Source organism: Rutidosis leptorrhynchoides, chromosome 10 (genome assembly GCF_046630445.1).
Source record: "Rutidosis leptorrhynchoides isolate AG116_Rl617_1_P2 chromosome 10, CSIRO_AGI_Rlap_v1, whole genome shotgun sequence".
NCBI classification, from domain to species: domain Eukaryota; kingdom Viridiplantae; phylum Streptophyta; class Magnoliopsida; order Asterales; family Asteraceae; genus Rutidosis; species Rutidosis leptorrhynchoides.
The window spans coordinates 34,447,662-34,469,474 of NC_092342.1; the positions used below are offsets into that span (position 1 = coordinate 34,447,662).

The following is a 21,813-nucleotide window of genomic DNA, read 5'->3' on the forward strand; positions in this document are numbered from 1 at the left end:
AATAAAAAAAAATAGTTCATTAATATATCTAATTTATTATATTTAGTTATTTACATATATAATCATTTATATATATACATTTGTGTTTACAATTCAAAGGTTCGTGAATCGTCGGTAATAGTCAAGGTCAATTGATTTCATAAAACAGTTCAAAAATTTCGAGACTTAATATTATAGACTTTGCTTACCGTGTCGGAATCATATAAAGATTAAGTTTAAATTTGGTCGGAAATTTTCGGGTCGTCACAGCTATCAATTCCTCCACCGTGAAGTCACCCTTTCAGGCTTATTTGGATAGCTTTGGGGCGACCAATTTTACCCACGTCGTCAGGCTGATGCAGAAGCATCATGTTAGTGGGGCCGTCTCCTTGCATTCGGATATTGCCGGGAAGGTTAATCCGGCTGCAGCGCAGGAGCTCCAGGCTGCTCAGAAGGCCTTGGCGGAGATCTGTTTTGGCAGTTTCGAGGATCTTTGCCCCGATGATGGTACAACCGTGCAGCAACTCTTAGATTTTAATTTTTAGTTTATTGTACTGCACATTGTTGTGTATTTTTGAAGAAACTTGTAATGAAGTCACGTGTAATTAATGAAAGTTTAATTCCAAGTATTTTGTGTTGAATTTTCTTCAGTTGAACCAGTTCACATCTTCGTATGTAGGTCTAGACTACACTTGTATTAGTTTTGGCGTGTACACCGTGCAGTCACGCGTGTTTATGCCATCTACTCATTGGCCGTTTATCAGTATAAACTTGTACCGACGATGGCTAGACAATCACCTCTTAAGGGGGTACAAAATAACTTGCATGGGACTTATGTGGATGTCTGAATCTGTCTGCCGCTAGTCGGTTATTATTATGTGAACATCGTTGTAAATAACATAATGACTAAGTTATTGTAAACGGTAAAATTCTTTTATTCATTCCTTAAAAAGGAAAAACATACATAGATTCTTTATTGGGAGAAAGAATACATAAACATCAAGATAACCATGAGTTGAAGTGATCAGTTTCAATCACGGTATCCATCTAAATCTTAGTTGTTGCACTTAGCCACTTTTGTTTCCTTCAACCGTTGTCTTGTCTCGGTTGGAGCTCTCACAGCTTTCAGTCCTGGAATGTTTGGGTGTTGGATTGAAGGGTTCAGCCATTTCGTATACACCGTTAAATGGTTTCTCCCATCCTGGCCGGTGACGCCAGCCGGCAACTGCCTTCTCTGCCTTATTGACGATGACTGGATTTTTACCACTGAAGTGTACTGATGGGGAGAAAAAAGTTAGCCTTTTAAGAACAGATACACATTTTTCTTCCATGACGTGTGGTGTCTTCCATGATTTGGCACATTGCCTATCTCGAGTGCACTTGTTCCAGGGGAAAGGGTGTCGGGTGGATTGAACCGTTGCCACACCTCGCCGGTAGAGGCTATTCCGCCGAACTTCCTGAAGAACTGTCTTCCTGGTATCACATTTGTGGAAGTCACAGATATGACGACATAAAAGTCGATGACTTCACTACGGAGGAAGGGTTGAGTACCCACCGTGACCGTTGCCTTGAGTCTACCTATGGGTTCTTCAGTGGAACCCGTGAACCCAGAAATGACAGCATTAGATTGTCTCATCTTCCTTCCGACAAACTTTGGGAGTTTTGAAAGGCAATAGGCATATAAGACTTCAACTTCACTTCCCGTGTCGGTGTACATTTCGCTGATCGGGAACCCGTCTATTAAGCCAGTAATTACTACCAGTTCGTCCCTAGAGTGTCTTGTCGGTAATCCTGGGAATGTGATAGTAGCATCTTTCCAGGAGCTTTGTGGAGCGAACTCGTCCTTCTCGATGTTGATCATGTTAATGACAACTTTATCTTTTGCCTTCGTGCGATTCTTATCGTCTTCCTTTTGTCAACTGAATGTTTTGATGGGGTCAGCCTTTTTGAAATTTCGACCTGACAACAAGTGATTAAGTTTGCATGCCTTGATTTTGGCAATGATTTCACGTATAAGCGCTTTGCATTCATCGGTGTCATGACCATTGTCTTCGTGGAATTCACAGTATTTGTCTGACTTTTGACCATCCCGTTTTTCTAATGGTGTCGGAGGGGTGAACTTTGCTTTTACGGGCTCTGTTAACAGTATCTCCCTTGGAGTTTTGGAAAGGATGTCAATTATGGATCCATTATTGTATGGTCTTCAGCTGCTCTTATCATGCCTATGGTTGTCATAGCTTTTGTCGTGGCTGTTGTTTTGTGATGGCTTTCACTGCGTCTGCTACTGTCATGACGGTGCCTACTATCGCTTCTCCTTTCCTCTTCTCTTTTCTTTTCGTCCCTGCGATACCCAGCCTGTCTTTCCCTTCCAGAGTGTTGGTATTGCCTTGCTACCGTCACGGCATCTGCAAATGTACCTGGGATGTTCCATCGTAGTTCAGAGACAAGCGACGGGTGTGCATCTTTGTCCATGCATGTTATAAATCCGGAAATCTGCTGTGTTTTCGGGAACCCTGGGATTTTTTGACAATCCAGCATATACCTTGTGATGAAACTTTCAATTTTCTCTCCCCGGTACATTGGTATTTCGTGAGCATACAGGTGCATATACGCGTGTCGGCGGAGGTTCTGATATTGCATGAGAAACTTTTCCTGCAAGTCAAGCATGTGATCCCATTTGGTGGTAATTTGGCGAACTATTCTCTGGCAGCTGACTATAGGACAGTCGGAAATAGATGGCACGTTACCTAATCACTCCAATGTTGGGTTTTCATGGCGCCCTCAAAGATTTGCAGGAAATCATCCAGGTCAGTAGTGCCATTGTACACCCCCAAAGTGACCGTTATGATGATGTTAGCAGGGAGTATACAGCTGACAATCTGTTCGCATAGCTTTTGTCTAGTAGCCGACATCTCAACCGGTCACTTTGCTTTGTTACCGGTGATTAGGGTGAATAGATTCTCAAGTGCAGTTCCCTGGACGGCGGGTTGCGACAGGGAGTGTTTATATGCCGGCGGCACAGCCTGAAAGAGGAGCTCAGTCAGCCATGCATTTGCGGCAGCCTTGGTGACACCCTCGCTTCCTGCACCGATGTTTAACAGTGGGCTGGTCTTCAGAACGTCTAGAGTTTGTGACTGTTTCCTCTCTGCTAGACTGTTGTCGTTCAGCATGGCCTTTAGCTTGTCGATTACTTGTTATTCGACGTCGGCTGAGATCATTTTGGTAATCATATCGGTGTCGTTGTGAGACGATTCGATTCCGCTCGAACCGCCAGTTTTGAGACCAAGGGTGTCGAGCTTCAACCTCTCCCCACCGTGTGGTGATCCCACGTGTGTGTCCTCGTCCTCGTCGGAGACATTCATCTCGTCTCCCGATGCTTCACAGGAGTGGATGTGAGCGATTGATTGCTTTTGAGGTTGAGGTGGCTCTACCGTTGGTGAGCTTCCTTTGTTCAAAGGTGGTGGAACATCATCGCTCGTACCTTTCTTACTTGCCTTTTTGCTATTTGGTTTCACTGTGTTGTTCGTACCTTTAGGTGGCGCCATTTGATCAAACCAAAATCGTCTGGTTAGGGTAGATTTCGGGTTTGAGTGCTTGATTTGGGAAAAAGAGTGAGTCGGATGTTTTAACTCCAATAATTGTGCGAACCCCGATTTGGAATCTGGATTCCAAGGGCGTAAAACAATCGATCAAATTAACCTTATTCGATTATTATCGAATAAGTTAATATCTAAGAGCGGGAATTAATTCCGACGATGATCGGAGCATTGATCAGAATAGAGTTAATGACTAGAGTAATGCTACCGTAGTTGACTTGGGCAGAGTAACATTAATGCATCTAGTGTTATGGAATAAATGTTCTTGTTCGCATATTTATAGATGTTATGAGGGAATGATGACGTGGCACATGTCTCTTTCATGGTTGTAACAAACTTTGCCAATCCCGAGGGGTGACGTGGCACCTGTCTGTAGTGACCCGAACTTTTCCATGTTTATATATATATATTAAATGAAATTATTATTTACGTGATTAAGTGTTTCCAACATGTTAAGCAATCAAACTTGTTAAGACTTGATTAATTGAAATAGGTTTCATATAGACAATTAACCACCCAAGTTGACCGGTGATTCACGAACGTTAAAACTTGTAAAAACTATATGATGACATATATATGGATATATATATATAGTTAACATGATATTATGATAAGTAAACATATCATTAAGTATATTAACAATGAACTACATATGTAAAAACAAGACTACTAACTTAATGATTTTGAAACGAGACATATATGTAACGATTATCGTTGTAATGACATTTAATGTATATATATCATATTAAGAGATATTCATGCATCATAATATCATGATAATATAATAATTTAAAATCTCATTTGATATTATAAACATTGGGTTAACAAAACTTAACAAGATCGTTAACCTAAAGGTTTCAAAACAACACTTACATGTAACGACTAACGATGACTTAACGACTCAGTTAAAATGTATATACATGTAGTGTTTTAATATGTATTCATACACTTTTGAAAGACTTCAAGACACTTATCAAAATACTTCTACTTAACAAAAATGCTTACAATTACATCCTCGTTCAGTTTCATCAACAATTCTACTCGTATGCACCCGTATTTGTACTCGTACAATACACAGCTTTTAGATGTATGTACTATTGGTATATACACTCCAATGATCAGCTCTTAGCAGCCCATGTGAGTTACCTAACACATGTGGGAACCATCATTTGGTAACTATCATGAAATATCTCATAAAATTACAAAAATATGAGTAATCATTCATGACTTATTTACATGAAAACAAAATTACATATCCTTTATATCTAATCCATACACCAATGACCAAAAACACCTACAAACACTTTCATTCTTCAATTTTCTTCATATAATTGATCTCTCTCAAGTTCTATCTTCAAGTTCTAAGTGTTCTTCATAAATTCCAAAAGTTCTAGTTTCATAAAATCAAGAATACTTCCAAGATTGAAAGTTTACTTCCAAGTTTTCTAAATCCATTCCAAGTAATCATCCAAGATCAAGAAACCTTTGTTACTTACAGTAGGTTATCTTTCTAATACAAGGTAATAATCATATTCAAACTTTAATTCAATTTCTATAACTATAACAATCTTATTTCGAGTAAAAATCTTGCTTGAAATTGTTTTGGTGTCATGATTCTGCTTCAAGAACTTTCAAGCCATCCAAGGATCCTTTGAAGCTAGATCCATTTTTCTCATTTCCAGTAGGTTTATCTATAAAACCTGAGGTATTAATGATGTTCATAACATCATTCGATTCATATATATAAAACTACCTTATTCGAAGGTTTAAACTTGAAATCACAAGAACATAGTTTAGTTAATTCTAAACTTGTTCGCAAACAAAAGTTAAACCGGGGGCTGTTTTGGTTGGGATAATTAAAAGCTAAGAAGAACTTTGATTTAAAAGCTATACTTCTGGAAAAATGATTTTTCTTATGAACATGAAACTATATCCAAAAATCATGGTTAAACTCAAAGTGAAAGTATGTTTTTCAAAATGGTCATCAAGATGTCGTTCTTTCGACAGAAATGACTACCTCTTTCAAAAACGACTTGTAACTTGTATTTCCGACTATAAACTTATACTTTTTCTATTTATATTCATAAAGTTAAGTTCAATACGAAACCGTGGCCACTGGAATCACTCAAAACGGATTAGAAACGAAGAAATTGCGAGTAAAACAAGATTGATAAAAACTACTCATTTTACCTACGTGAAAGTTAGTAATAAATCTATTCCAACCATAACCTAATCAACTTATATTGTATATTATGTAATCTTGAGATACCATAGACACGTATACAATGTTTCGACCAATCATGTCGACCCATCTATATATATATATATATATATATATATATATATATATATATATATATATATATATATATATATATATATATATATATATATATATTGCGGAACAACCATTGACACTCTATATGTGAATGTTGGAGTTAGCTATACAGGGTTGAGGTTGATTCCAAAATATATATATATAGTTTGAGTTGTGATCAATACTGAGATACGTATACACTGGGTCGTGGATTGATTCAAGATAATATTTATCGATTTATTTCTGTACATCTAACTGTGGACAACTAGTTGTAGGTTACTAACGAGGAAAGCTGACTTAATAAACTTAAAACATCAAAATGTATTAAAAGTTTTGTAAATATATTTTGAACATACTTTGATATATATGTATATATTGTTATAGGTTTGTGAATCAACCAGTAGCCAAGTCTTACTTCCCGACGAAGTAAAAATCTGTGAAAGTGAGTTATAGTCCCACTTTTAAAATCTAATATTTTTGGGATGAGAATACATGCAGGTTTTATAAATGATTTACAAAATAGACACAAGTACGTGAAACTACATTCTATGGTTGAATTATCGAAATCGAATATGCCCCTTTTTATTAAGTCTGGTAATCTAAGAATTAGGGAACAGACCCCCTAATTGACGCGAATCCTAAAGATAGATCTATTGGGCCTAACAAACCCCATCCAAAGTACCGGATGCTTTAATACTTCAAAATTTATATCATATCCGAAGGGTGTCCCGGAATGATGGGGATATTCTTATATATGCATCTTGTTAATGTCGGTTACCAGGTGTTCACCATATGAATGATTTTTATCTCTATGTATGGGATGTGTATTAAAATATGAAATCTTGTGGTCTATTGTTACGATTTGATATATATAGGTTAAACCTATAACTCACCAACATTTTTGTTGACGTTTAAAGCATGTTTATTCTCAGGTGAATACTAAGAGCTTCCGCTGTTGCATACTAAAATAAGGACAAGATTTGGAGTCCATGTTTGTATGATATTGTGTAAAAACTGCATTCAAGAAACTGATTTCGATGTAACATATTTGTATTGTAAACCATTATGTAATGGTCGTGTGTAAAAAGGATATTTTAGATTATCATTATTTGATAATCTACATAAAGCTTTTTAAACCTTTATTTATGAAATAAAGGTTATGGTTTGTTTTAAAAATGAATGCAGTCTTTGAAAAACGTCTCATATAGAGGTCAAAACCTCGCAACGAATCAATTAATATGGAACGTTTTTAATCAATAAGAACGGGACATTTCAGTTGGTATCCGAGCCAGGTTTTAGAGAACCATAAAATTTGCATTAGTATGTCTTATCGAGTTTGTTAGGATGCATTAGTGAGTCTAGACTTCGACCGTGTTTTCTTTAAAAATGATTGCTTAACATTTTTGTTGGAAACTATATATTATTAACATGTATATATTATGTGATATATTAATCTCTTAACATGTTTGATATTGTGTGATAGATGTCTACCTCTAGCACAAATCCCATTGACTCACCTAATAATAACGAAGAGTCGAATATATATTGGACAGATTCACAAGTTCCCGAAGAGGAACCGGAAGAAGAATCAGAACCGGAAGAAGAATCAGAATCAGAAGAGGAGGAACCGGAGGAGGAAATAGAACCGGTGGGGGAAATAATAAAACGGTTAAGTAAAAGAAAATCCTCAACCAACCGACCAAGGTTAATTATGGTAAATGGTGTTTCCGCCAAGGAAGCAAAATATTGGGAAGATTACCAATTCTCCGATGAATCGGATTCCGACGAGAATTTCGATGATGTTATAGAAATTACCCCAACTGAATTTAAAAAGGCAAAAGAAAATAATAAGGGAAAGGGCATAAAAATAGAGAAATCTAATTCCAACCCCGATGAACTTTATATGTATCGTCAACCCCCGATGTCCTTAAGTTGTAACAATGACCCGGGAACCTCTAAACCACCAGGTTTTTCTAAACCGTTGTGGAAAACGATAGCTAGTATTAGGGGAACATCATATATCCCTAGAAACTTGGCAAAATGAACCAAAACCGAAGAAGAAGAAACGAGCGAGTCGGAATAAGATAGTTGTATTCGTGTGGTATAATATATGTAATATAGTGTGCTTATGCTTTATGATATATGTAAAAATTGCTTGTATTAATAAGTATTTTCTATGAATCTAACTCTTGTCTATTTTACAGTTTAAAAACACAAAATGGATAGACAACCCAATATTTTAAGAGACCTACCCGGAGACATGATTGATGAAATCTTGTCTAGAGTCGGTCAGAATTCCTCGGCACAACTATTTAAGGCGAGATCAGTTTGTAAGACATTCGAAGAACGTTCCAAGAATGTCTTGGTTTATAAAAGGCTTTCATTCGAAAGATGGGGGATATCACATTGGGAAATCCATAAGTTACGATGTGTTTACTTTGACTCATATATTGCGGGGAACCCAAATGCTATTTTACGCAACGGGTTAAGAAATTATTTTGACTCAATATATCCGAATATAGGACTTCGTGATTTAGAAAAAGCGGCTAACATGCAACATAAAGAAGCATGTTATGCTTACGGGTTAGTAATGTTCGCTTCTCACCAAAGTGAGAACAAGAACATCGGGCTACAACTATTAAACAAAACGTTCCCACAAGTGACGGAGTCGGTAATTGGGGTAAGAAATGAGGTTTTTAGATTGTTACGGGACTGTTGGATATTACGTAACCTTCATCCTTTTGACGACGTTACAACACGTTGTTATACTATCGGTCACAACAGTTACATTCCACAAGACCAAGGATGGGAAGTAGTATTAGTAAAACCAGAATGCATGACTTGTTTCTGGACGTATGAATTACGTGTCTTTGTTGCCTTTGCTGAACGCCTTATTTATTAACTAGAATTATCTTCGCAACTACTTTGTATCAAAGTTTTATGTGCTATATTTCATGCTATATGTAAAATAGCAGTATTGTAAGTTTGCAAGTTATTGTATAAAGGTTTGAATATGATATATATTTTTTTTGTGATTAGTTTTTCATATAGAATTATAGTAGTTGAAATGATATGTTAGCTACTAAGTATGAACTTAACGGGTAGGTACTACCCGAATTAAAGAGTATAAAACACTAATATGAATAAAAAGCTAACTACGGCACCTATATTGTCATTGCCTGAAGGGAATGATGATTTTGTGATTTATTGTGACGCATCAAAGCAAGGTCTCGGTTGTGTATTAATGCAACGAACGAAGGTGATTGCTTATGCGTCTAGAAAATTGAAGATTCATGAACAAAATTATACGACGCATGATTTGGAATTAGGCGCGGTTGTTTTTGCATTAAAGACTTGGAGGCACTACTTATATGGGGTCAAAAGTATTATATATACCGACCACAAAAGTCTTCAACACATATTTAATCAAAAACAACTGAATATGAGGCAGCGTAGGTGGATTGAATTGTTGAATGATTACGACTTTGAGATTCGTTACCACCCGGGGAAGGCAAATGTGGTAGCCGACTCCTTGAGCAGGAAGGACAGAGAACCCATTCGAGTAAAATCTATGAATATAATGATTCACAATAACCTTACTACTCAAATAAAGGAGGCGCAACAAGGAGTTTTAAAAGAGGGAAATTTAAAGGATGAAATACCCAAAGGATCGGAGAAGCATCTTAATATTCGGGAAGACGGAACCCGGTATAGGGCTGAAAGGATTTGGGTACCAAAATTTGGAGATATGAGAGAAATGGTACTTAGAGAAGCTCATAAAACCAGATACTCAATACATCCTGGAACGGGGAAGATGTACAAGGATCTCAAGAAATATTTTTGGTGGCCGGGTATGAAAGCCGATGTTGCTAAATACGTAGGAGAATGTTTGACGTGTTCTAAGGTCAAAGCTGAGCATCAGAAACCATCAGGTCTACTTCAATAACCCGAAATCCCAGAATGGAAATGGGAAAACATTACCATGGATTTCATCACTAAATTGCCAAGGACTGCAAGTGGTTTTGATACTATTTGGGTAATAGTTGATCGTCTCACCAAATCAGCACACTTCCTGCCAATAAGAGAAGATGACAAGATGGAGAAGTTAGCACGACTGTATTTGAAGGAAGTCGTCTCCAGACATGGAATACCAATCTCTATTATCTCTGATAGGGATGGAAGATTTATTTCAAGATTCTGGCAGACATTACAGCAAGCATTAGGAACTCGTCTAGACATGAGTACTGCCTATCATCCACAAACTAATGGGCAGAGCGAAAGGACGATACAAATGCTTGAAGACATGCTACGAGCATGTGTTATTGATTTCGGAAACAGTTGGGATCGACATCTACCGTTAGCAGAATTTTCCTACAACAACAGCTACCATTCAAGCATTGAGATGGCGCCGTTTGAAGCACTTTATGGTAGAAAGTGCAGGTCTCCGATTTGTTGGAGTGAAGTGGGGGATAGACAGATTACGGGTCCGGAGATTATACAAGAAACTACCGAGAAGATCATCCAAATTCAACAACGGTTGAAAACCGCCCAAAGTCGACAAAAGAGCTACGCTGACATTAAAAGAAAAGATATAGAATTTGAAATTGGAGAGATGGTCATGCTTAAAGTTGCACCTTGGAAAGGCGTTGTTCGATTTGGTAAACGAGGGAAATTAAATCCAAGGTATATTGGACCATTCAAGATTATTGATCGTGTCGGACCAGTAGCTTACCGACTAGAGTTACCTCAACAACTCGCGGCTGTACATAACACTTTCCACGTCTCGAATTTGAAGAAATGTTTTGCTAAAGAAGATCTCACTATTCCGTTAGATGAAATCCAAATCAACGAAAAACTTCAATTTATCGAAGAACCCGTCGAAATAATGGATCGTGAGGTTAAAAGACTTAAGCAAAACAAGATACCAATTGTTAAGGTTCGATGGAATGCTCGTAGAGGACCCGAGTTCACCTGGGAACAAGAAGATCAGATGAAGAATAAATACCCGCATTTATTTCCAGAAGATACGTCAACACCTCCAACTGCTTAAAATTTCGGGACGAAATTTATTTAACGGGTAGGTACTGTAGTGACCCGAACTTTTCCATGTTTATATATATATTAAATGAAATTGTTATTTACATGATTAAGTGTTTTCAACATGTTAAGCAATCAAACTTGTTAAGACTTGATTAATTGAAATAGGTTTCATATAGACAATTGACCACCCAAGTTGACCGGTGATTCACGAACGTTAAAACTTGTAAAAACTATATGATGACATATATATGGATATCTATATAGTTAACATGATATTATGATAAGTAAACATATCATTAAGTATATTAACAATGAACTACATATGTAAAAACAAGACTACTAACTTAATGATTTTGAAACGAGACATATATGTAACGATTATCGTTGTAACGACATTTAATGTATATATATCATATTAAGAGATATTCATACATCATAATATCATGATAATATAATAATTTAAAATCTCATTTGATATTATAAACATTGGGTTAACAAAACTTAACAAGATCGTTAACCTAAAGGTTTCAAAACAACACTTACATGTAACGACTAACGATGACTTAACGACTCAGTTAAAATGTATATACATGTAGTGTTTTAATATGTATTCATACACTTTTGAAAGACTTCAAGACACTTATCAAAATACTTCTACTTAACAGAAATGCTTACAATTACATCCTCGTTCAGTTTCATCAACAATTCTACTCGTATGCACCCGTATTTGTACTCGTACAATACACAGCTTTTAGATGTATGTACTATTGGTATATACACTCCAATGATCAGCTCTTAGCAGCCCATGTGAGTCACCTAACACATGTGGGAACCATCATTTGGCAACTATCATGAAATATCTCATAAAATTACAAAAATATGAGTAATCATTCATGACTTATTTACATGAAAACAAAATTACATATCCTTTATATCTAATCCATACACCAACAACCAAAAACACCTACAAACACTTTCATTCATCAATTTTCTTCATATAATTGATCTCTCTCAAGTTCTATCTTCAAGTTCTAAGTGTTCTTCATAAATTCCAAAAGTTCTAGTTTCATAAAATCAAGAATACTTCCAAGATTGAAAGTTTACTTCCAAGTTTTCTAAATCCATTCCAAGTAATCATCCAAGATCAAGAAACCTTTGTTACTTACAGTAGGTTATCTTTCTAATACAAGGTAATAATCATATTCAAACTTTAATTCAATTTTTATAACTATAACAATCTTATTTCGAGTGAAAATCTTACTTGAAATTGTTTTGGTGTCATGATTCTGCTTCAAGAACTTTCAAGCCATCCAAGGATCCTTTGAAGTTAGATCTATTTTTCTCATTTCAAGTAGGTTTATCCATAAAACCTGAGGTATTAATGATGTTCATAACATCATTCGATTCATATATATAAAACTACCTTATTCGAAGGTTTAAACTTGAAATCACTAGAACATAGTTTAGTTAATTCTAAACTTGTTCGCAAACAAAAGTTAAACCGGGGGCTGTTTTGGTTGGGATAATTAAAAGCTAAGAAGAACTTTGATTTAAAAGCTATACTTCTGGAAAAATGATTTTTCTTATGAACATGAAACTATATCCAAAAATCATGGTTAAACTCAAAGTGAAAGTATGTTTTTCAAAATGGTCATCAAGATGTAGTTCTTTCGACGAAAATGACTACCTCTTTCAAAAACGACTTGTAACTTGTATTTCTGACTATAAACTTATACTTTTTTTGTTTATATTCATAAATTTAAGTTCAATACAAAACCGTGGCCACTGGAATCACTCAAAACGGATTAGAAACGAAGAAATTGCGAGTAAAACAAGATTGATAAAAACTACTCATTTTACCTACGTGAAAGTTAGTAATAAATCTATTCCAACCATAACCTAATCAACTTATATTGTATATTATGTAATCTTGAGATACCATAGACACGTATACAATGTTTCGACCTATCATGTCGACCCATCTATATATATATATATTGCGGAACAACCATTGACACTCTATATGTGAATGTTGGAGTTAGCTATACAGGGTTGAGGTTGATTCCAAAATATATATATAGTTTGAGTTGTGATCAATACTGAGATACGTATACACTGGGTCGTGGATTGATTCAAGATAATATTTATCGATTTATTTCTGTACATCTAACTGTGAACAACTAGTTGTAGGTTACTAACGAGGACAGCTGACTTAATAAACTTAAAACATCAAAATGTATTAAAAGTTTTGTAAATATATTTTGAACATACTTTGATATATATGTATATATTGTTATAGGTTTGTGAATCAACCAGTGGCCAAGTCTTACTTCCCGACGAAGTAAAAATCTGTGAAAGTGAGTTATAGTCCCACTTTTAAAATCTAATATTTTTGGGATGAGAATACATGCAGGTTTTATAAATGATTTACAAAATAGACACAAGTACGTGAAACTACATTCTATGGTTGAATTATCGAAATCGAATATGCCCCTTTTTATTAAGTCTGGTAATCTAAGAATTAGGGAACAGACACCCTAATTGACACGAATCCTAAAGATAGATCTATTGGGCCTAACAAACCCCATCCAAAGTACCGGATGCTTTAGTACTTCGAAATTTATATCATATCCGAAGGGTGTCCCGGAATGATGGGGATATTCTTATATATGCATCTTGTTAATGTCGGTTACCAGGTGTTCACCATATGAATGATTTTTATCTCTATGTATGGGATGTGTATTAAAATATGAAATCTTGTGGTCTATTGTTACGATTTGATATATATAGGTTAAACCTATAACTCACCAACATTTTTGTTGACGTTTAAAGCATGTTTATTCTCAGGTGAATACTAAGAGCTTCCGCTGTTGCATACTAAAATAAGGACAAGATTTGGAGTCCATGTTTGTATGATATTGTGTAAAAACTGCATTCAAGAAACTGATTTCGATGTAACATATTTGTATTGTAAACCATTATGTAATGGTCGTGTGTAAACAGGATATTTTAGATTATCGTTATTTGATAATCTACGTAAAGCTTTTTAAACCTTTATTTATGAAATAAAGGTTATGGTTTGTTTTAAAAATGAATGCAGTCTTTGAAAAACGTCTCATATAGAGGTCAAAACCTCGCAACGAAATCAATTAATATGGAACGTTTTTAATCAATAAGAACGGGACATTTCACTGTCCCTTTCATAGGAATAATCGAGCAGATCCTAACAAACTTTCTTAGATTCGTGGGCTGACATGGCATGCAACTTGCTTGCATGCTTGTTTCGGGATGAAGTGTCTGTTCCGGGACAGTGCACTTTCTCCGGGACGGCGTGTTTGACCCGGGAAGGTGTCTTTATGTCGGTTTGGAATACCGAACCGGGAAGTGGTGACGGTACTGGTGGCGTGTTGGTTCCGGCTAAGGCATCACGGTGCCCTCAGTCTAGCCGGGAAGGTTTTGCCTTCTACTTATACCAAGTGTTTCTTCACGGTTATAATCATCATGACTGGCTACATGATGCCGGTTACGTGTATGCCATCCGGGCTGGGTTTTTGTATGACATTCCCGACTAGCCGTTCGTCCGTCGTGGTAAAGTTGCTGAGATGGTGCCGGATGATTGTTGGGAAAAGGTCCTTCTTCCGGGACGGACGGTGCCGGTAAGATCCTAGCCGGGATGCTTATTTATTTTGAGACGGATCATTATGCGTATCATTACTAACAAACCAAGAGAGCGACCGCTAACTAAACCCAAACATAACGAATCTCAACCAACCCAAACATCGTTCTGAGAGCAACGCTTCAAGACAAACAACCAAACGAACATTAACCGATTTACACCAATAAATAATCCACAAACCACAACGAAACTAACCAGCAAAGCAAACAAGCACAACACGAAACAAAACGAACCAAGTTAACCCACCATTGATTTACCTTTGCGACACTTAGAAATCAATATAGATACCGCGCCATCAATTTTATTATAAACAACCTTCTTACCCCCGTGAGATTTGAAGGAATACGAGAGCACTTAGGAAGCACGATTACTAATAAGAGAACCCGAAGAAGAATGATGGATAAATGTTTCTTTGCCAAACCTTCCAAAAAGTCAATGCTACCGCCTGACCCGGCCTCATTTATAATCGGTAATGGAGAACAATTAATACCCGTAGCTAAATCGTTATTGGACATGTCTAACTAATCACCAACCGGGATATCACTAAACAACCTTTGGGTCGCCTTCCCGAAATCATTATTGAGGTCATTATCCCGCAAACAAAACGAGTTGATCGATCCCTCGTTATTAATTTTCTTAACATATTTCTTCGCTATGCCCTTGCCATTAGATTCCAAAACCACAAGGTCCCGACACTTTTTGGTATGAGTAAACCAAACGCGGCAAAAACCTTTACAATTCGAATCGGAACAAACGCAAAACCGTCTACCCACATCCAATCTATTCGGTTCATTACCCACAAATGAGGGACGGTTGGAGATCGAAATATCAAGCTCAACCATCACTATACATGAATTATCATTTATAGTAGGAGAAATATGGTCGACATTAACATCAACACAAGAAATGTTAACAATATGAGCAATAGGCCAACATTTACAGGTGGCGAAATCAAACCTCAAGCATCAGTCTCACCAAAATTTAAACTACCGAATTGGAACTTATCAACACTTACCTTATCAAAAACCGATGGAACCGAACCTGAAGCAGAAACAGAAGCCCACCCAAGCATTGCTTTCACCGCAACAACTTTATCAGTGACCTTCTCGAAATGCTTATGGTACACCGATTTACTCCCAACACCCGAAAATTCGTGCGCCAAACGTTGATCTTCGCCACGATCAACAACTTCACCATGTACAATTGAACAATTGGCTTCACTTCAATCGCTTATCAAAATCAACACTCCATTCATCTTCTCCATATAAAAAATAGATGCTTTAAATAATTTCAGCATCACATTGTATTTTTATTAATTTTATTGTCTTGGCTCTATCTTTTTATCTACATGACATATAAATAGAGTAATGCTATAAAAAAAAAAGCGTTACATTATTATTATTTTTCTTTTTTTTTTTATAATTATATTGATTAATTTGAGACAATTAAAAAAATACTAGATATTTTAGGAAGGAGGGATTAATAAACATAAAAGAATTTATTAGATTCCTTCAAGTACTAAGCATGTGAGGTTAAAGATGTATTTTTCCATCTAAATTAAGTCATTCGTTCACCTACTTCACCTTCGTACACTTTCTCAATTTCACATAGGGATGGCACCTGCGGGTAACGGGCACGGGTTCTATATACCCGCGACCCGCCCGTCGGGTTTCTCTTTTGCACGTTGAAACTCGTTACCTGCCCACGGGTAAAAATATTTTGCCCATGCCCGTGACCCGCGAGTACCCGTGACCCGCGGGTAACCGCGGGTAATAATAATATACAATTTTTTATTAGAAAATCCAAATAATTTTATTAATTAGAAAATCATATGTACAAATTATATATATAATGACGTGAAAATTAAGTTTTTTACATGTATATAATATATATATATTTTTTTAATAATTATTTAAATACTAGTAAAATAGCTTTTAAATTTAATAATTGTAAGTATTTATTCGTGGGTAAATTAAGAAAAGTCTCATGTATTCACGGGTCGGGTTTTACCCGCGACGGGTAGTACATACCCGCGACCCGTCGGCGGGTATAAATTTTTACCCGTACCCGTGCCCGCGGGTAAGATTTAATGATTTTACCCGCCCATCGTGGATCGGGTACCCGCGGGTCACGGGTTTTTCTCGCCCATTGCCATCCCTAATATTTTCACAAAATATACCCAAATGGCAATTGATGAAGAAATCTAATAAAATATAATCAAAATTCTTCTTAGTGTTAGAATGTTACATTAGAATTGCTTATGCAGCTTCTTGAACACATGAAAAGTAAAAGCATCCAAATACAACTTAACCAAATTAACTAAATTACTTACATCACTTATAGCAACTTTCATATGCAATTTATGAAGTCCAAAGCATTGATAAATTCAGAAGAAAAAAAATCAAGAAATCATTGATCAGCGAAATCTATGGAACATTTGGAAGCTCCGAAATAGATTGATATTCAATGATAGGTCATTCCGGAAAGCTCACGTTTCTGATAACATTATGGTTAGCTTGTTTAACCAGTTGTATTCTAGGTTTAAAAAGTCTAGAATTAACTAAACGAAGCGGTTGAAAGACCCCAATTATTTGTATATTTTTCTAGCGCCTTGTTAGCGTCTTAATAAAATTCTTTCGACGGTTAAAAGAAAAACAAGAGATAGTCATAAGACCATCATTAACCTTGACTGTGACATCAGAAGCAAATCATGTACTTTTTGGTGAAAAAGTGAGTTTTTGACTGTGACTGTATTTGACCCCGTTAACCTAAAATGTCAAGTTTTTGTATTAAATATTTGTAGAGTGATAGTGGTAAAATCTGATTAGAAGTTGGATTAAAAAATAAATAAATAATAAAAATATATATTTATTAAATCAAAAAAAAAATATGATTGATGGATATCACCTCTCACCTCTCGTCACCCTTCCGTTTAAAACCTAACTAACGCACAAATTGTCAAATGCTAACGCCGCGCAATTGCTGTCACCTTTAGTCAGCCACAACCACGTCAAGAAACGGAAAGCAGCTGACGCTGCGTTGTGTACGGTGTTAAAGTCCAAAGCATTGATAAACCAAGGGAAAAAATCCATTATATTTCCTTTATCCACTTACAAAGTACTATTTTTTCTGCAGTTATAATTTATATTTATTATTTATATTATATATTATATTTATTTATAATTTTAATCTATAATTTACAATTGTAAATTGTATAAACTAGATAATATAATAAGTAAGGAAAAAAAAAAAAAAAGGAGAAAAGTCGCCGATTAACAATTTAAAAATAAAATAAAATGGAGCCGTAGAAAAAAACCGGCTATAAATTCGCAGCGAATGAAACATTAATCACAAACCAATAATAAACCATCATTTCACCTCCTTTTCTACCCTGCATCGATACTTGTAACCCCTGCCTTAATACTTGTACGTTTTTAACCAACCATGTGTGGAATCTTAGCCGTTTTAGGTTGTTCCGATTATTCTCAGGGCAAAAGAGTTCGTGTCCTCGAGCTTTCTCGTAGGCATGTTCACAATACATAACCCAAATTTCATATTTACATTAGTAATTAATAATAATTTTAAAACGTACAATATATGTTTATTCTTTTAATTATTTATTACTATTTATTTATCTACATGTTAATTATACATATAGGTTGAAGCATCGGGGTCCAGATTGGAGTGGGCTATATCAACATGGTGATAATTATTTATCCCATCAACGACTCGCCATAATTGATCCTGCTTCCGGTGATCAACCGCTTTTTAACGAAGATGAAACCATTGTTGTAACTGTACGATAATAATCAAATAAACATATTTTGTTACATTTTTGTTTTGTTTGATATTGAGGTTCAGTTTTGTTTGGTAATGTAGGTTAACGGTGAGATATACAACCATGAGGCGCTTCGGGCTAGCTTGACCGGTCATACGTTTAAAACCGGAAGTGATTGTGACGTTATCGCGCATTTGGTTAGCATCTAGTTGTTTTGAAAAACTTACACCGTTAAAATGATGCGTAGTTTTCTTTTATTGGATAACAATAAAAAGATTTGTAGTCCTTAACGTGCATTAAAGTATTTTACAGTTTGTTAACTGTCTTTAAAATCAATATACAACTGATATGTACAACACTCTCATTGTTTGGGTTTTAGGTTTTAGAAATGGACAATGATATAGTTTACTCTTATTTTAAGACGGAAGGAGCAAAAGTTTTCGAACTTTAAATATTTTTTTGAAGGTTGATTGTAATGTTAATATTGTTTTGTAGTATGAAGAACATGGTGAAAATTTTGTTGACATGTTGGATGGAATGTTTTCTTTCGTGTTATTGGATACACGAAACAACACATACATTGCTGCTCGTGATGCTATTGGGATCACGTCGCTCTATATCGGATGGGGACTAGATGGTGATTGTTCAATTCGTTCTCTTTTGTTTTTCGGTAATAGAGATTTCGTAGAGCTAACAAATTATATAAATGTTGTTTTGTTGTTCAGGTTCGGTTTGGATTTCATCCGAACTAAAAGGTTTAAACGACAATTGTGAACATTTTGAGGTGTTTCCACCTGGCCATTTGTACTCGAGCAAAACGGGTGGTTTTAGGAGGTGGTACAACCCTACATGGTTTTCGGAGACTGTCCCGTCTACACCATATGATCCTTTGGTTCTAAGGCGAGCGTTTGAAAACGTAAGTTTTAGATTTATTTCTTTAAACGGGTAAACGGATAATGTTTTTCCTTACAGCCTGGGTCACGGGATCAGATGTACGCAGGTTAAGCGGGTTATTCAGTTACCATTTCCGCCCTAAGATATGCTGCTAGTCAGGCCCAATGACCCAACTAGATCTCTCTCTTTATTTTTGTTAAATGATTTATATTAACATTATGATTAAAGGTCTAAAAGTTGACTCATAACATACATATACATACTGTAGGCTGTGATTAAGAGGCTAATGACTGATGTACCATTTGGGGTTCTATTGTCGGGTGGGCTAGACTCGTCGTTGGTCGCGTCTATCACGGCTCGTCACTTAGCCGGTACGAAAGCTGCTAGGCAGTGGGGTGCTCTGCTACATTCCTTCTGTGTTGGGCTTGAGGTAATATGGGTCATAAGATTATAATGCCATATTTTGATAGTACTAATAAGATTGGTCCAAATGAAATGTTTAACACATTTTTTTTGCTTTGTAAAAAGGGTTCTCCCGATCTCAAGGCAGGGAGAGAAGTAGCCGATTATTTGGGAACCGTACACCACGAGTTCCATTTCACCGTACAGGTACCTAATTACTAAGTTATATAGGTCAGGTCGGACCAATTTCAAAACTGGTTCGACCTGACAATGATAAATTTTATAGGTTCTTGTTTTAAATTTCTTTATTAATGTTAAATAGTATGAATTGTTGTAGGATGGTATTGATGCAATTGAAGATGTGATTTACCATATCGAATCATACGATGTGACTACAATAAGGGCTAGCACACCGATGTTTTTAATGTCCCGTAAAATCAAGTCTCTAGGTGTCAAAATGGTCATCTCTGGTGAAGGTTCAGATGAGATATTCGGCGGGTATTTGTACTTTCACAAGGCGCCTAACAAGGAAGAGTTTCATCGCGAAACATGTCACAAGGTATCATCTTTAACTCTTAAACTCGAGTATTTTTCTCTTTTGGAGGAGTTGATAAATTTGCGATTTTTTGCAGATAAAAGCACTTCATCAATATGATTGCTTGAGAGCGAATAAGTCAACATCCGCTTGGGGTCTGGAAGCCCGGGTCCCGTTTTTGGATAAAGATTTTATCAACGTTGCAATGAGCATCGACCCGGCAGCCAAAATGGTAAGAATTTTACTTCTGGTATAATTCATTGTTAATTATACTCTGAGATTTGGAGGTATCATAATTGATGAGATTATGTGCAGATCAATATGGATCAAAAACGGATCGAGAAATGGATTCTTAGACGTGCTTTTGATGACGAACAGAACCCATATTTGCCAAAGGTCTCCAATCACTCTATTTTGTTATGAAAACTAATTGATATTTATACCATAAAGTTCAGTTAACAAGTTAAGTATGATCCCCTGCAGCATATTTTGTATAGGCAGAAAGAACAATTCAGCGATGGAGTCGGGTATAGCTGGATCGATGGACTCAAAGCTCATGCTGAACTACACGTAAGTAAGGGCGTGTTTGATTACCTCTTAAATGAATGATTCAGCATTGAATGTTAAACCATTCAGTATTTAACACGTTCTATCAAACGCAAAACCAAGTTTGAACAGAACCTTTGAATCATTCAGATTATGAACTATTCAAAGCTGTATCAGTTATCAAACGCAGAACCAAGTTCATTAAAAACTTTTGAATCATTCAGATTATGAATCATTCAACGCTTAATCATTATGTTTTATTAGACGCAACCTAGCTCCTCAATCAGCACTTTAACCCTAACATTGCTCGTTTATTTTACTCACTAACATTTGATTATCAACGTGTAGGTATCCGACAAAATGATGCTACATGCTACCCATATCTTCCCTCACAACACACCAGTCACTAAAGAGGCTTACTACTATAGAACGATTTTCGAGCGGTTTTTCCCACAGGTGAATATGCATAATCAACTTGTACATTATGCATTACTGAAGTAACACTGAAGCTAATATGTCAAAATTTTGCAGAATTCGGCTAAATTGACTGTCCCAGGTGGAGCAAGTATAGCTTGCAGCACATCAAAAGCAATCGAGTGGGACGCTTCTTGGTCAAACAATCTTGACCCATCAGGCCGAGCTGCACTCGGGGTTCATAATGCTGCATACAAGCAGAACACAGCTTCAATGAACTCTGGACCGAACAATATAGACAAAATTCCAAGGATGATGGATATCTCGTCTCCTAGGCTTGTGATTCGGAGCTAATGGCTTTATTTGGAGAGTTGTATTTCTTCTTGGATAATGTATTACTTGTTAACTCTAAATATGGTTTTAATTTGTGTGTTAAATAACTCAAATGTGTTACTGTTTATATCCTAGTAACACTTGATGCAATATGTATGTCATAGTAAATCTTGATTAATTAAAGAATGCTCCTTTTTTAAGTACTTCGTTGTGTGAAAATCAAACGATTACAATTGATGCAGCTTCAACAGGCGTGCTTACAACATTGCACTAATCCAACACGAACAGTTGAACCTTCTCGCT

At 36.1% G+C, this 21,813-nt stretch overlaps 1 protein-coding gene across 1 annotated transcript; it reads left to right on the plus strand.

Annotated features, from left to right (window-relative positions):
• The first annotated feature begins 17,974 nt into the window (after positions 1-17,974).
• LOC139871614 (asparagine synthetase [glutamine-hydrolyzing]-like) lies at positions 17,975-21,713 on the plus strand. The gene is made up of 13 exons (XM_071859332.1): positions 17,975-18,132; positions 18,267-18,405; positions 18,488-18,583; positions 18,882-19,023; positions 19,112-19,302; positions 19,549-19,710; positions 19,809-19,889; positions 20,020-20,241; positions 20,315-20,449; positions 20,533-20,613; positions 20,701-20,787; positions 21,112-21,219; positions 21,295-21,713. Exons 1-13 carry the CDS (start codon positions 18,053-18,055, stop codon positions 21,529-21,531), a joined length of 1,761 nt encoding a protein of 586 aa, XP_071715433.1. The 5' UTR covers positions 17,975-18,052; the 3' UTR covers positions 21,532-21,713.
• The last annotated feature ends 100 nt before the right edge of the window (positions 21,714-21,813 follow it).

Excerpts from the sequence above, each read along its gene's own strand:
- LOC139871614 (XM_071859332.1), top strand. The coding sequence starts at position 18,053 with ATGTGTGGAATCTTAGCCGTTTTAGGTTGTTCCGATTATTCTCAGGGC. Across the intron at positions 19,024-19,111 it reads TATCGGATGGGGACTAGATG|GTTCGGTTTGGATTTCATCC; the intron begins GTGATTGTTCAA and ends TTTGTTGTTCAG. Across the intron at positions 19,711-19,808 it reads CCTTCTGTGTTGGGCTTGAG|GGTTCTCCCGATCTCAAGGC; the intron begins GTAATATGGGTC and ends CTTTGTAAAAAG.